The sequence below is a fragment of the Ochotona curzoniae genome, unplaced genomic scaffold (genome assembly GCF_017591425.1).
Source record: "Ochotona curzoniae isolate NIBS_2020 unplaced genomic scaffold, NIBS_Ocur_1.0 contig_908, whole genome shotgun sequence".
NCBI lineage: Eukaryota > Metazoa > Chordata > Mammalia > Lagomorpha > Ochotonidae > Ochotona > Ochotona curzoniae.
The window spans coordinates 1,949,402-1,964,227 of NW_024466607.1; the positions used below are offsets into that span (position 1 = coordinate 1,949,402).

General features: G+C 61.9%; 1 protein-coding gene across 2 annotated transcripts in view; it reads left to right on the forward strand.

Annotated features, from left to right (window-relative positions):
• ITPR1 (inositol 1,4,5-trisphosphate receptor type 1) overlaps positions 1 to 14,826 on the forward strand; it is a 215,994-nt gene that overhangs the window by 92,595 nt on the left and 108,573 nt on the right. For both annotated transcript variants that reach the window (XM_040995101.1, XM_040995102.1), the window contains exons 12-20: positions 729 to 773; positions 2,955 to 3,109; positions 7,768 to 7,867; positions 9,007 to 9,167; positions 9,776 to 9,917; positions 10,044 to 10,202; positions 11,643 to 11,815; positions 12,562 to 12,681; positions 13,575 to 13,769. In XM_040995101.1, coding sequence (XP_040851035.1) covers positions 729 to 773; positions 2,955 to 3,109; positions 7,768 to 7,867; positions 9,007 to 9,167; positions 9,776 to 9,917; positions 10,044 to 10,202; positions 11,643 to 11,815; positions 12,562 to 12,681; positions 13,575 to 13,769 — 1,250 coding nt within the window. The remainder of the gene's footprint in view (positions 1 to 728; positions 774 to 2,954; positions 3,110 to 7,767; positions 7,868 to 9,006; positions 9,168 to 9,775; positions 9,918 to 10,043; positions 10,203 to 11,642; positions 11,816 to 12,561; positions 12,682 to 13,574; positions 13,770 to 14,826) is intronic.

Here is a 14,826-nt window from a genome sequence, read left to right on the forward strand (position 1 = left end):
GCTGCCAGGGCAGCAGGTGCAGACCAGGGCTGGCGTCACAGAGGGCCCTGGCCTCCGTGGCTGGGGGGCTTTGTGGAGCAGGGCGGGCCCCGGGCTGCAGGACGGGACCCTTGGAGGTTGTGTGGCAGGTGCCCGGAGCCATCGTCCGACGCCCTCTCGCCGTCTGCTGCCCGCTCCAGGAGTCTGCTCAGTTACTGCCACGTGTGTGGGGGTGTGAGAGCTGCTTCCATGTCTGCCCCCCACCGGGGCACCCACTGCTGTGTGAACCTGAGTCTTTGCATTGTTTAAGAACTGAAAACGCGGTGGGGAGTCACGGACCCAGCCGGGTCGCTGGGAGCGGTGTTGGTCACATCGCTTGCCGGGCTCCATGGTGGCGGCGTTCCACTCTGTGTGGAGACCAACCTGCTCTGTGAACACCTGGTTTTGCTTTAATGTCCCACTCCCACGAGCAGGTTGTCTGGCTGCATCTTCATCCTCCGTTTGTTTCAGACTCTGCGTGGCTTTGCTTGTGAGTGGTTGTATTTTCCTCCGTCTGCATGTGAGCGCCGTCGGGCACTGGTGACCAGTGGCCTGCTGTGTGTCCTGTGGTCAGGTGCCATGTGTGGTGTCGTGGCATGCTGCTCCCCCGAGCGGAGGGAAGGGACACGTCCTCAGGGTGTCCGCAGGCGTGGATGCCCCAGTCCTTCAGCATGTACGGATCCCTTAATCTCCTGATTCTTTCTCATCAGGTAGACCCTGACTTTGAGGAAGAATGCCTGGAGTTTCCGCCCCCAGTAAGTATGGGCGCAAGAGCCTTGTGGTCTCAGTGTGGTATGGCGAGGCCAAGCGGAACCCCGTGGAGGCAGCGGCCGCTGCGGCCCTGAGCTGGGATGGGCCACCTCAGGCTCCCTTGTCCTGCATGTCCTGGGGTGGCCCAGGGCCACCTGTGTGCTCTGGACTCCCAGGGCTGGCGGGCGTGGGGCTTGGCCCGTGTGCCAGGTCAGGCCTGGGCTCTCACGCCCTGATGTCCATGTGCCGTTCCCTGTGTCAGGGCAGGTGTGTGACGTAAGCTGTGACCTTGCCTGAGGTCATGCATGTGACCTGGTGTCTGGGACGTGTGCCTGGCCCCCTAACTGCGGAGTGGGAAGTGATGGGCGTGGGTGAGGCAGTTCACTGTGGAGGCCCTCACCCTGGTGTGGCCCTGGAGCAGTTGTTAATATGGCTGGTGGCTTGCACTCCGATGGCCTGCACCAACCAGGAGCTCCTCTTGCTCCTTGGAGCCCTGCCCCCTCCCTGGACTCAGAAGCTTTTCTGTGGGGTGCGAGGAGACATGTGGGTGCAGACCCTGCCGGTGGCCGCTTGCCTCTTCTCTGAGCTGTTTGTCTTCACACCCAGTCCACTTTAGGGCAGTATGGCCAGGGGGCCTCAGGGTCACTCTCTGTGGGCACAGGAAGCTGCACCTTGGCAGGGGCAGGCTGGGGCCACGAGCACTGAGGCCTGGCATCGCGGGGGCACAGCTGCCCTGCTGGCTTCCTGCTCTGAGGATGACTGGTCAGTGGCACGCAGGGGCAGTAGAGTGGACCTGCCTCAGATCCAGAGCCACTGCTCCGGGACTGGGGGACCTGGTGGTCTTGCTTTTCTTGGACAAGTGGCATTTTAAAGGCAGCTCCACTGCTTAACCTTGTTCCTGCCTGTGCTTCGGCAGGTGGCCTGTCCTGTGCCCTCCCCCGCCGGGCTCTGGTGACTTGGGGCTTCCTGGCGTCTCTGTTCTGGCGTGGTGGATGTGCCGGCAGGTGGGCTGTGGATCTGGCTCCCTGATGCTGTGCTGGCTGCATCCTAACCATGCAGGAACGTGGGGTTGGGGGTGAGGCAGCACCTCTGTGGGCGCTGTGTGTCCCCCTCCTGGCCTGGGAAGGCGGAGAAGCACCTGTGGCTCTGTCCTGCCTGTCCATCTCCCAGTGGCCCCTGTGCGCAGACCAGCCTCAGTGTTGTCCTGCAGGCACCTTCCTTCCCACCAGGGGCCACACGCTGGTGGCCAGTAGGATTTCCCTGTGGGGTCCCTTGGCCTCTCTTGACACCTGAGTCTTCATCATGATTGAGCCAGAATTTGCAGGGAAAACAGGATGAGGGGTGCTTTTCTAGGTCGTAGTGATTTGGAGCCATAGTGTTGGCAGTGGTCTGCGGCTTGTTCAGGTGGAGGTGCCCGGGGAGGAGCCAGAGGCATAGGCCTGCATTGCAGGCAGCTGCCGCTGCGTCGTATGTCCAGGCCCGTACTGTCTTCTCTGCCTTGGACCTGCTTCGCTTGTCCTGCCACTCCTGGAGCTGTCACCTGTCCGCCTGTTGGGGAAGCAGGCTGTGCTTCGAGCTGGGAGCAGGCAGCTCACAACAAGGGCAGCCTGGCTTTGTCAGGGACGTGGGAGGATGTGGTGGTCTTGAGGTGGTTCAGCTCACCAGGCCCATGGGGTCCGGGCCCACCTGAACAGGTGCCGGGCTGGGTCTGGGGGCTGCAGTGTTTCCCTGCGTGTGGTCCTGGAAGTTTGTCCTGAGGCTCTTGGTTCATCCCGTATGGACTCCCAGGGTTAGCGATTGTTTTCTTTTGTCTTGGGAACGAGCTGGTTTGTCCTGTTGGGTGGATTGCTCTTGCCATAGCCACGCGGCTCCTAAAGACCAAATCCCTGCAGTGTTTGCTGTGCGGGCCTCAGCTGCCGCAGGTGGAGGCAGCCAGACACACCTGATGTCTCTCCTGCTCTGCCCTGCCGGCTCCTGCTGCTGGCACACGGGGCGGCATCTGTGCCTGGCCAGGGGAGCAGTGAGTAGGCACTCTTGGCTCAGGCGGCCACGCTCACGCTCTCAGTTCAGCCCCAGAACTCCGCTCCTCTCCCTGCCGGCTGCCGTCATGGCCATCTCAGACGCAGTGTGCTCAGGACGCTTGAGGGCGTCGTGCTGTGTCCTGACTTGGTCCCTTCTCTCCTCAGGTGGACCCTGACCAGGACAGCTCTCGAAGCAGGCTGCGCAACGCCCCTGAGAAGATGGTCTACTCACTGGTCTCCGTGCCCGAGGGCAGTGACATCTCCTCCATCTTTGAGCTGGACCCCACCACGCTACGGGGAGGTGACAGCCTGGTTCCAAGGTCTGGTTTCAAGCTAATCTTCCCAAGGAGTCTGTCCTGGCCACATGTCTGGCCAGCAGCTCGCTGCTGTCTTTTTGAAAGCTCCTGGAAAGGGCTTGGCCCCCTCTGTGGCCGGGTTGGGGCCTCATGGTTCACATTGTCAGCGGTGAGTCCCCCGCCACCGCTGGGAACGTGCTGTCTGCACAGCTGGCTCTGCCCCGGCGGCTCGGAGATTCACCATGTGCCCGGGCCATTGTGCTCAAATCACTGAGAAATTAGATGGCTTTTCTCTGGTGAAATTCAACTGCTAGGTTTTTTTGCCTCAGCTGGCATTTTTCTGGGGCAAGCTGCTTCTTGGGGAATCAGCGGCAGTCTTGTCAGGAAGGGCTTGAGTCCTTCCACGTGCAGGGCTCGTGTGTGGCTGAGTGCTGTTCACCCATTCTTACTGTTAGAAAAATGGAGGCAGCTTGTGCAATGAGGGGATCCTGGAGCAGAACCTGTCCCCACCTGCCTCGCTGCCCAACCAGAGCTGCCTGTGACACAGATGACCCTGGCTCAGGGGGCTTGGCACAGCTGCCCTGTCCAGGTCTGCAGCCCTGAGGTCAGCCTGAGGTCAAGCGGATGTGCCTCACAGTTCCCCTCCAGTGCTTGGGTCAGCAGAGCCAGGCTGCACCCCGACAGTCGTCTCCTGGCCCCTCCTCCCTGGTCTTCCCAATGATGGTCCCCTGGCCCCTCCTCCCCTGGCCCTTCCTCCCCTGGCCCCTCCTCTCCTGGCCCCTCTTCTCCTGGGTCTTAGGCTGATGGGCTTTGTCTACTCTTGATTGGTCTGTGTTGGATGTCACTGCATCACCAAGCCACATTCCGTCATCTGGCTGATTGCCATTTGAGCCATACATTAGCTGGTGGCATCCATGTCAGGTTGTTGTATGGGAACCTGTTTTCACTTCTCTGTCCCTGGAGTGGACTTGCCAGGCCTTCTGCACCAGAAGTGTCTCCAAGTACATGCCCCAGTTTGTGTTGGCAGCAGCAGCAGCGTGCAAAATGCCAGTGACTCTAGTCCTGATGCATGCTAGTCACCGTCTTACCTGAGCCTTCCTGCTTAAGATGAGGTGCTGGCTCCCCCTGGTGGGTTCTGAGGTGCTGGCCCCCGTGGTGGGTTCTGAGGTGCTGGCCCCCGTGGTGGGTTCTGAGGTGCTGGCCCCCCGTGGTGGATTGGTGAGGTGCTGGCTCCCCATGGTGGGTTCTGAGGTGCTGGCCCCCTGTGGTGGGTTAGTGAGGTGCTGGCCCCCGTGGTGGATTGGTGAGGTGCTGGCTCCCCATGGTGGGTTAGTGAGGTGCTGGCCCCCGTGGTGGGTTAGTGAGGTGCTGGCCCCCGTGGTGGGTTAGTGAGGTGCTGGCCCCCCGTGGTGGGTTCTGAGGTGCTGGCCCCCCATGGTGGGTTAGTGAGGTGCTGGCCCCCCGTGGTGGGTTCTGAGGTGCTGGCCCCCCGTGGTGGGTTCTGAGGTGCTGGCCCCCCGTGGTGGGTTAGTGAGGTGCTGGCCCCCGTGGTGGGTTAGTGAGGTGCTGGCCCCCCGTGGTGGGTTAGTGAGGTGCTGGCTGCCCATGGTGGGTTCTGAGGTGCTGGCCCCCCGTGGTGGGTTCTGAGGTGCTGGCTCCCCGTGGTGGATTGGTGAGGTGCTGGCCCCCCGTGGTGGGTTAGTGAGGTGCTGGCTCCCCGTGGTGGATTGGTGAGGTGCTGGCCCCCCGTGGTGGGTTGTGAGGTGCTGGCTCCCCGTGGTGGGTTAGTGAGGTGCTGGCCCCCCGTGGTGGGTTAGTGAGGTGCTGGCCCCCGTGGTGGGTTAGTGAGGTGCTGGCCCCCCGTGGTGGGTTCTGAGGTGCTGGCCCCCCGTGGTGGGTTAGTGAGGTGCTGGCCCCCCGTGGTGGGTTCTGAGGTGCTGGCTCCCCGTGGTGGATTGGTGAGGTGCTGGCCCCCCGTGGTGGGTTAGTGAGGGGCTGGCCCCCGTGGTGGGTTCTGAGGTGCTGGCCCCCCGTGGTGGGTTCTGAGGTGCTGGCTCCCCGTGGTGGGTTCTGAGGTGCTGGCTCCCCGTGGTGGGTTCTGAGGTGCTGGCCCCCCGTGGTGGGTTCTGAGGTGCTGGCTCCCCGTGGTGGGTTCTGAGGTGCTGGCCCCCCGTGGTGGGTTAGTGAGGTGCTGGCTCCCCGTGATGCAGCGACATTTCCCTGGTTACTGATGTTGTGCTTCCTCTCTGTGTATTTATTGGTTATTACATTTCTCCTTTTAAAAGCTGATTTAGATGGATTTGCCTTTTTAAAAAATTGTTGACTATCTAACGAAACTGAATGTTTTGTTTCTATGATAGAACTTAGATGTTTTTCTGCACAGTTACCTTCTTAGAGAATTGAATAGCAAATTCTCTTGTCTTAGGGTTATCTTTTGATTTTGTTAGTCTTTGGAAGCACAAACATGTTGAAAATCACACTGTATTTAAGATTTTGATTCTTTAAGTCAGAAATCTGGCCAAATCCAAGGTCATGAAGGTTTTTCTTCAGAGTTGGTGGTGGTTGTTCTGTAATCTGCAGTCTTTGGTTGATTCTGTACGTGGGCTGCGGTGGGCATAACGGCTTAAGTTCCCTTCGACTTTGACCTTGGCCAAGGTATGGCAGGTGGTAGGACCCAAGTGCATTTCGGTGTGATTTCCCGTAAGTTATGTCTGTTCTGGAGGTTGTTTAGCCCCCTGCCTTAAACCACTGCATTTTCCCTCGGAGCGGGCTTCGTGGCCTCCCTGAGACTCAGGTGCTGCTTGCAGGCTGTGGACAGCCTCCTGCCCCTGCGGCGGACTCCTCTGGAAGGGGCAGGGTGCCGGCTCCCCTGCAGGTGGGCTTGGGCCTGCGTCTCTTCTCCTGGCCCTCGGTGGGCAGGGCCCTTAGTTGGACACCCTGGAGAGGCTCACTCACCGTTGTGCCCCTGGCTTCTCATCTTCCATTTTTCCTGGGCTGTGAGTTTGGGACGCCACTTGCAACACACATCCTGGGTCCAGTCAGGGCCACTCTGTTTCTCCTCCATCTTCCTGCGGGGTGTATCCTGGGAGTGGTTAATGCTGGCTCCAGCTCTTGGGTTTCTGCCACCCACAGAGAGTCCTGGCTTGGGTTCATGCTCCATGCTTCAGCCTGGCCGGGTCTTGGCTGCTGAGAGCCTTGTAGGAGTGAATCAGCAGATAGGAGACCACCTCGTTGTTGCCTGAAATCAAATTCATTTCAAATGTAAAGGTGTTGTCCTGCCCTGGGTCACCCTGTTGACGGAAACCCTTGGGGCATGAACTCCTTAGGCCTCAGGCATGTGCCAGGTTCATCTGCTTGACAGACAGGCGTTCTCAGAGCAGCTGTGTGAGCAGCTGGGACTCATTCAGCAGTGACAAAGTCTGTCTATACAGAGCAGGACTGGTGTGTGCAGTGGGTGTGGAGTGGGGAGCTAGTATGTGTGCCACGAGACACCCACCCCGCAGCTCTCCTAACGCACATGGGCGCTGCAAACATGCTGACAGGTGCCCACACCTCTCTGGTGCCCGTTGCTAACACCAGCTGGAAACAGCCGTACCCAGGTTGGCACTAAGCCCCAAGCTTTGTTTATAGCTCACAAGGTGATGCAGGAAAGTGGCTTGGGCTAAAGAATGTGTCTTCTCGTATACCGTCCTGTGTGGTTTACGCCTTTGTTGCTTGAAGGAAGAGCACAGGAGCTCAGTGGGAGCCAGGCGCTGGCTCGTCTCCTGGCTCAGTGGTAAGAGGAGCCCTCGCTTGCTGCCTCCTGGGTCTGCGCTGATGGGATGCTGGGAGCAGAGGCAGACCCGGGAACGAGAGCCGAGCTCTGCAAGGTGGGGTGCAGGCGTCCCTGCTGACACTCCAGCCACCGGGCCAGAGCCCTTGGCCCCTCCCCCTGGCCCCAGGAGGGGCAGCAGCGGTCTCCTGACCCGCTGGTGGTCTGTCCTGCTCACCAGGACCTGAGCAGAGGGGCACCTCATGTGTCCGGGTCCAGAGCTGCCTGACCATACTCTCATCCCCGAGGCCTTCACTGTTGCTGACCCGGCTGTTGGCAGGGCCCTTGGCAAGGAGATGAAATAAAATGCTGTGCCAAGGGGGTGGGCTTTGGAATCCATGTGGACAGAGTCTTAAAATGTTCTTGGAAAATACATGTTATGGCAAAGTTCAGCTTGGATCCTGGTTTTTGGTTTGTTCCTGTGCTGAGTGTAAACCTGCCTTTTAAGTCTCCATTTCCCTAAACTTTAAGACGAATCCTTGTATTTCCAAGCATCTCATGATTGAACAACTGGTTTGGGTCTTTTTTTTCCTCATTATTGATCCTTGGGACATGTCAGTCATTGCTTTTCCAGCTGTGGTGTAGGATGCTGGTGCAGGTGAAGCCCCCTCCTGTCCTTCTGTCCTTTCCTTCCCTTCCCCCCAGCAGCCTCGGGGGCATCACATGCCCATTAGCAGCTCCCTGTAGCAGCAGATCTGAGTGGACCTTGGGCCGGAACGGCTGGCTGTGGCGTCTGTCCTGTGAAGTGTGCAGTATGGTGGGATGCCTCATTCTGACACCATGGCATGACCTCTATGCCCCCCTCCTCCCTGTAGGAACTCCCCTGGAGTGCCCTCCATGCCCCCTCCTCATGCCCCTCTCCTCCCTGTAGGAACTCCTACGTCCGACTCAGGCACCTGTGCACCAACACCTGGGTGCACAGCACCAACATCCCCATCGACAAGGAGGAGGAGAAGCCAGTGATGCTCAAAGTGAGTCCTGCTGCTGGGGCTCCTGGGGGACCGCTGGGCCTGGGGGACCGCTGGGCTCCTGGGGGACCGCTGGGCCTGGGGGACCGCTGGGCCTGGGGGACCGCTGGGCTCCTGGGGGACCGCTGGGCTCCTGGGGGACCGCTGGGCTGGGCTCCTGGGGGACCGCTGGGCCTGGGGGACCGCTGGGCTCCTGGGGGACCGCTGGGCTCCTGGGGGACCGCTGGGCCTGGGGGACCGCTGGGCTCCTGGGGGACCGCTGGGCTGGGCTGCTTGGGGAGGGTGGGCTGGGCTCCTGGGGGACCGCTGGGCCTGGGGGACCGCTGGGCCTGGGGGACCGCTGGGCCTGGGGGACCGCTGGGCTCCTGGGGGACCGCTGGGCTCCTGGGGGACCGCTGGGCCTGGGGGACCGCTGGGCTCCTGGGGGACCGCTGGGCTCCTGGGGGACCGCTGGGCTGCTTGGGGAGGGTGGGCTGGGCTCCTGGGGGACCGCTGGGCTCCTGGGGGACCGCTGGGCTCCTGGGGGACCGCTGGGCCTGGGGGACCGCTGGGCTCCTGGGGGACCGCTGGGCTGGGCTGCTTGGGGAGGGTGGGCTGGGCTCCTGGGGGACTGCTGGGCTCCTGGGGGACTGCTGGGCTCCTGGGGGACCGCTGGGCTCCTGGGGGACCGCTGGGCTGGGCTGCTTGGGGAGGGTGGGCTGGGCTCCTGGGGGACCGCTGGGCTGGGCTGCTTGGGGAGGGTGGGCTGGGCTCCTGGGGGACCGCTGGGCTGGGCTGGAAGGGTGGGCTGGTCGCCCCAGGGCCTGCATGAAGCCTGCCCCCATGCCTCACTGAACCGTGTGAACCGTGGTGCCAGCCCAGACTGGTTTGTGTCTGGGGGACAGCAGGTGCCTGTGGCTGTCCTTCCTCTGCACATCTTGCTCTTCTGCTTACACTTCCACCTGCTCTGACCTGCTCCTTGTGGCGGGCTATAAGGTGGCAAGGCTGCTCCCTTGCTCCTAGGATGGGGCACACAGCCTGGCAGACAGGTGCCTCCACTGTTCCCTTCACTTGTACCCAACTGCACGGGTTTGCTGGCCCAGTGCCCTGTGAGCAGCGTGCCTGGCCCACAGGTGTCTCACAAAGCCCGCCCTGAATTGCAGATCGGCACCTCTCCCGTGAAGGAAGACAAGGAAGCCTTTGCCATCGTCCCTGTCTCTCCTGCGGAAGTGCGGGACCTTGACTTTGCCAACGATGCCAGCAAGGTGCTGGGCTCCATCGCTGGGAAGCTAGAAAAGGGCACCATCACCCAAAATGAGCGTCGGTGAGCACCTGACACCCAGCAGCCGCCCTCGCCCATGGGGCTCCCACGCACACAGCCGCCCTCGTCCACGGGGCTCCCACATCCAGCAGCTGCCCTCGTCCACAGGGCTCCCACACACACAGCCGTCCTCACCCATGGGGCTCCCCCCACAGCCGCCCTCGCCCACAGGGCCCCCACACCCAGCAGCCGCCCTCGTCCACAGGGCTCCCCGCACGGCTGCCCTCGCCCGTGGAGGTGTTTATGGTGCTGTGGGGGAAGCAGAGGGCACACTGTAAGGGTAGTGGGGTAATATGTTTCAGAGCCTTGTATTTGTAATTTCCCAGAAATAACTCATGGCATATACTTTCTGAGTGTCTCTGAAATGGTTGGAAGTTCTCCCACCGATCTGTCCAGCAGCCTGTTGCTGGCTTCAGGGTTTGAGGTCCCTCTGAGGTGACCTGGCGGCCTTCCGCGGACAGTCCTGTGCTGTCTGTATTCCTCTTTTTGGGACTTGGTGGGGAAGGGGCTGTGCGCCCGTGGGCTGGGTGGTGGCCGCAGGCCTCCCGGCAGAGTACCCATCACGGTGTCTCTGGCGGGTCCCCACCTCTGACTGCGTCTCCACTCCCAAGCTCTGTCACCAAGCTGTTAGAAGACCTGGTTTACTTTGTCACTGGAGGGACAAACTCTGGCCAGGACGTGCTCGAAGTGGTCTTCTCCAAGCCCAATCGGGAGCGGCAGAAGCTGATGCGAGAACAGAACATCCTCAAGCAGGTTGGTGTGCTGCATGCATGGGAGCTGACTGCGTGTGAGGGCGTAGGTCACTGCACCAGCTGGGCTGGGCTGGCACCTGCTGCCTGTCCCGACACGGCCGTCTCCCCTCCGTTTCTGCACGCACAGATCTTCAAGCTGCTGCAGGCGCCCTTCACCGACTGTGGCGATGGCCCCATGCTGCGGCTGGAGGAGCTCGGTGACCAGCGGCACGCGCCCTTCCGGCACATCTGCCGGCTGTGCTACCGGGTGCTGCGGCACTCGCAGCAGGACTACCGGAAGAACCAGGTGGGCCACGCAGGCAGGGGGAGGGCGGGTGCGGCCCCCCCCCCCCACCTTCCGAGCTCCTGTGCCCCGTGTGCTCACTGAGTGGGTGTGGAATAGAGGCGTGGCGGTGGAGGAACTCCACTGTGCCGGTTATGGACGAGCCAGTATCTTTCCCGCCCATCCTCTGGCGTGTTCAGCGTCTCTGCTGGGAACTTTGGTCTCTGGGTTCCGGTTTGTGAAATCCTGAAGTTCTTCCCTGCCGATGCACGTGGGTCCGTGTCTCAGCGTGGACCTGGCATACTCTCTGTCCAAGAAGCACATATTGGAACCACTCAGGAATACTGACAGCCTTGAGATTCTGAGAATCTGAGAACTGTTACTGCTTTGCTGAGTCTCATTTAGGGGGTAATTTTGTCCTCTAGGGAGCACCTGGCTGTGGCTGGAGACCCTGCTGGTAGATCATGCTGGGAGTGCGTTGGCACCTGCTGGGCAGAGGCCAGAGAGGGTCTGTGACACAGGGTCTGTGCACCTGACCGAGGCTGGGGCAGGCGGCCCTGTGTGGGCGACCTCTGTGATGCAGGGGCTCAGCGAGGTGTGCCTGATTGTGGCATTTGGCTGCTGCTTCAGGAACAGGTTCCTGTTTGTCATGAAGATGGAGTCAGTTTGTGATCGATGCTTCAGAGTTAGGACTGTGCCGGCCCCTCCGTTGGTGCCAGCTTCAGTGTGCCAGGGAGATTGCCCCTTGCCCCTCCCGTCCTCTCTTGGTGGATGACGGCTGGGTGACTTGTGGTCGATGCTGGTTGGCATGACCCTGCAGGCTGACCCCTCCCAAACGCCCATTCTTCCCACGTCCAGGCTGGAGGCTGGCTTGTGTACACTGGGTTACTCCTGAGCTGACCCGAGGGATTAGGAATTAATGTAAAGATCACAGGCAGAATCGGGAGCCCCTGGATCACGGAGCAGGTGTTCCCGGGCAGGGAAGCCCAGGGTGGCTTCCTGACCCACACCCGGGATATGTGGGCCCGACCCTGATAGCAGGGAGCACAGCCTTGCACACGTGTGTGATAAGGCAAGTGGCTGGCCTAGGCCCTCCTGGTTCGCTTGTGCTTCTCGTCCACCCTCCAGCACATCTCCACCACTGCAGAGCTGAGTGGGGTCATGCTGGTCCGCACCCCAGCTGCACTCGGGCACAAAGCCGGGGGCACGGTTAAGTCCTCTTGAATCAGTAATAAGTTCAGAGCTGGGAAACAGGTTCTGACCTTTGGATGTGCACACAGTGTACTTTGGCCACCTGTGGGAGTCCATGTGACTTGCTGGTGGAGCGGGCTGTGAGCGCCAGTGGTGGGAAGCTGAGGATGGTGCCCCGTTCTTGCCAGCCTCTTGCGCGTCTTCCTCCGGGGTGTGCTGCTGCCTCGCTGCCAGTGGCCTGGCCTTAGCTGACCTCCCCTCTCCCCCCGGAAGGAGTACATCGCCAAGCAGTTCGGCTTCATGCAGAAGCAGATCGGCTACGACGTGCTGGCCGAGGACACCATCACGGCCCTGCTGCACAACAACCGCAAGCTCCTGGAGAAGCACATCACGGCGGCCGAGATCGACACGTTCGTCAGCCTGGTGCGCAAGAACCGGGAGCCCCGGTGAGTGCAGGAGGGTGGCAGCTGGACTGTGCCCTGAGCGTGCAGACCAGGCCGCAGGTGTCCAAGGCTGTGCCGCGGGAGGTGGCAAGACCCGGGTACCATCCTGGCTCTGCTGCTGACCAGCCAGTGGCCGTGGCTGTCTGTGGATGTTCTCATATGTGAGATGGGCGTTGTGGAGACCGAGGGGATGAAGAGCCTGTGGTGGGTGCACCCAGTGTCCTCAGGAACCCCTGTGCTGCCCAGGTGCTGGTCGGAGTCTCACATGCTTAGTGCTGCCTGAGGGTTTCTGCCTGCTCTTGGCTGTAGGCGAGGGGTGTGGTTGGCACCCTGGGCACCAGGCTGAGTGGTGAGTCCCACTGCAGGGGTGGTTGTTTCCTGCTGCCCGTGAGTGGAGGTGGTGCTTGCCCTGCATCATGGGCAGAGGCTGCGTAAGGTTAGCCTGCAGGAGGAGCCGGCCCAGTGAGCGCAGTGGGATTAGGGACTCCTGCAGGGCTCCGCCCACCCACTCGAGTCCCCAAACCTCGCTCGCCCAGTGTTGCCCCCGTGTCCACTCTGCTTGTTGTCCTTGCTGTGTGTAGCCTCTCCACTGTGCGTCTCTCTTTTGTCCCTGGCATGTGGTCTCCAGCAGTGCCCTGGACCCTGACATCAAGCCTCTGTTAGAGGCTCACCTCGCTGTGCCTGGTAACAGGGGCTGCAGGTGCACCTGCCCTGCCTCACATGTCCCCTGTGATCCTGTGTCCACGCAGGTTCCTGGATTATCTCTCTGACCTCTGTGTGTCCATGAACAAGTCCATCCCGGTGACACAGGAGCTGATCTGCAAGGCTGTGCTGAACCCCACCAACGCGGACATCCTCATCGAGACCAAGTGAGGCACTCGAACGCAGGGGGCTGTGGGAGAGCCCATGGGGCAGCTGGCAGGAGTTCACGGGGCACGGGGGGGCGTGGGAGGGCCCATGGGGCAGCCAGGAGGAGTTCACAGGGTGCAGGGGGCCATGGGAGGGCCCATGGGGCAGCCAGCATGAGTTCACGGGGCGCAGGGGGCCGTGGGAGGGCCCATGGGGCAGCTGGCAGGAGTTCACAGGGCGCAGGGGGGCCGTGGGAGGGCCCATGGGGGGTGCAGCCAGCATGAGTTCACGGGGCGCAGGGGAGCTGTGGGAGGGCCCATGGGGCAGCTGGCAGGAGTTCACAGGGCGCAGGAGGGCCGTGGTAGGGCCCATGGGGATGCAGCCAGCAAGAACTCACAGGGCATAGGCCAGGCTGTGGGAGGGCCCATGGGGCAGCCAGCACCAGCTCAGGGGGTGCAGGTGAGGCAGTGGGAGGGCCTGTGGGTGCTCACACAGTGTGCCTGCCCCGTGTGGGTGGGGTTACAGAAGTACTAACTATGTTATTGGTGTGTGTATGTGTGTGTGTGGTCTCCTGTTTGGTTTTGGGGTGAAGCCCATTTGTGCGTTTGCACAGACCATCTCAGTGCTTTGGCTTTGGGGACCCGGTGTCTTGGGAAGGGGTCTGTACCATGTACCTGTTGACCCTTCTTCCCACCAAGGGTCAGCCCCTTTGTCTCCTGTCTTCTGCTGCTGGCGTCCTCTGGGTGACATGGTCACCTCTGGAGACCTTGGGTCCTGGTGTGTGAGGATGGTGGCCAGCTGTGAGGGGCTGGCTGGGCCAGGGCTGGCAAGACCACATTAGCCCTGCCTGGTGCTGCGGGCTGAGCCGGTGCCCAGTGCAACAACCTGAGTCCCCTTCCCATCCCCCTTCCAGGCTGGTTCTTTCTCGGTTTGAGTTCGAAGGGGTTTCCAGCGGGGAGAACGCCCTGGAGGCCGGAGAGGACGAAGAGGAAGTGTGGCTGTTCTGGAGGGATGGTAACAAAGAAGTCCGCAGTAAGAGCGTGCGCGAGCTGGCACAGGACGCCAAGGAGGGCCAGAGGGAGGACCGCGACGTGCTGAGCTACTACCGGTAAGTGGGCACGTGGCTGCTGTCTGCTGTGACCCACCTGCTAAGGGGCCGGGCAGGAGGGCAGGGAGTGGGCAGCATGGCCGCCGTCTGCTGTGACCCACCTGCTAAGGGGCCGGGCAGGAGGGCAGAGAGTGGGCAGCATGGCCGCCGTCTGCTGTGACCCACCTGCTAAGGGGCCGGGCAGGAGGGCAGGGAGTGGGCATGTGGCTGCTGTCTGCTGTGACCCACCTGCTAAGGGGCCGGGCAGGAGGGCAGGGAGTGGGCAGCATGGCCGCCGTCTGCTGTGACCCACCTGCTAAGGGGCCGGGCAGGAGGGCAGGGAGTGGGCAGCATGGCCGCCGTCTGCTGTGACCCACCTGCTAAGGGGCCGGGCAGGAGGGCAGGGAGTGGGCAGCATGGCCGCCGTCTGCTGTGACCCACCTGCTAAGGGGCCGGGCAGGAGGGCAGGGAGTGGGCAGCATGGCCGCCGTCTGCTGTGACCCACCTGCTAAGGGGCCGGGCAGGAGGGCAGGGAGTGGGCAGCATGGCCGCCGTCTGCTGTGACCCACCTGCTAAGGGGCCGGGCAGGAGGGCAGGGAGTGGGCAGCATGGCCGCCGTCTGCTGTGACCCACCTGCTAAGGGGCCGGGCAGGAAGGCAGGGAGTGGGCAGCATGGCTGCCGTCAGTGGTGACCCACCTGCTAAGGGGCCAGGCAGGAGGGCAGGGAGTGGGCAGCATGGCCGCCGTCTGCTGTGACCCACCTGCTAAGGGGCCAGGCAGGAGGGCAGGGAGTGGGCAGCATGGCTGCTGTCTGCTGTGACCCACCTGCTAAGGGGCCGGGCAGGAGGGCAGGGTGGCCACTGGGGAGTCAGCTGCTGTTGCCCGTGCAATCACAGGGGCCTGAATGTGCCCCCCAGCAGTTCCATGTGCTACTTGCCTGTGAGGGGAGAGTCAGGGCGTGGTGGAGTAGGACTGCCTGGGTTCACGTCCTGATCCCTCTCTTGTCTGCACATTGAGGCAGGGGTGCTGATCCCACAGAGCCACGTGTGTATACAGCTGTACATACGCATGGAAGTGC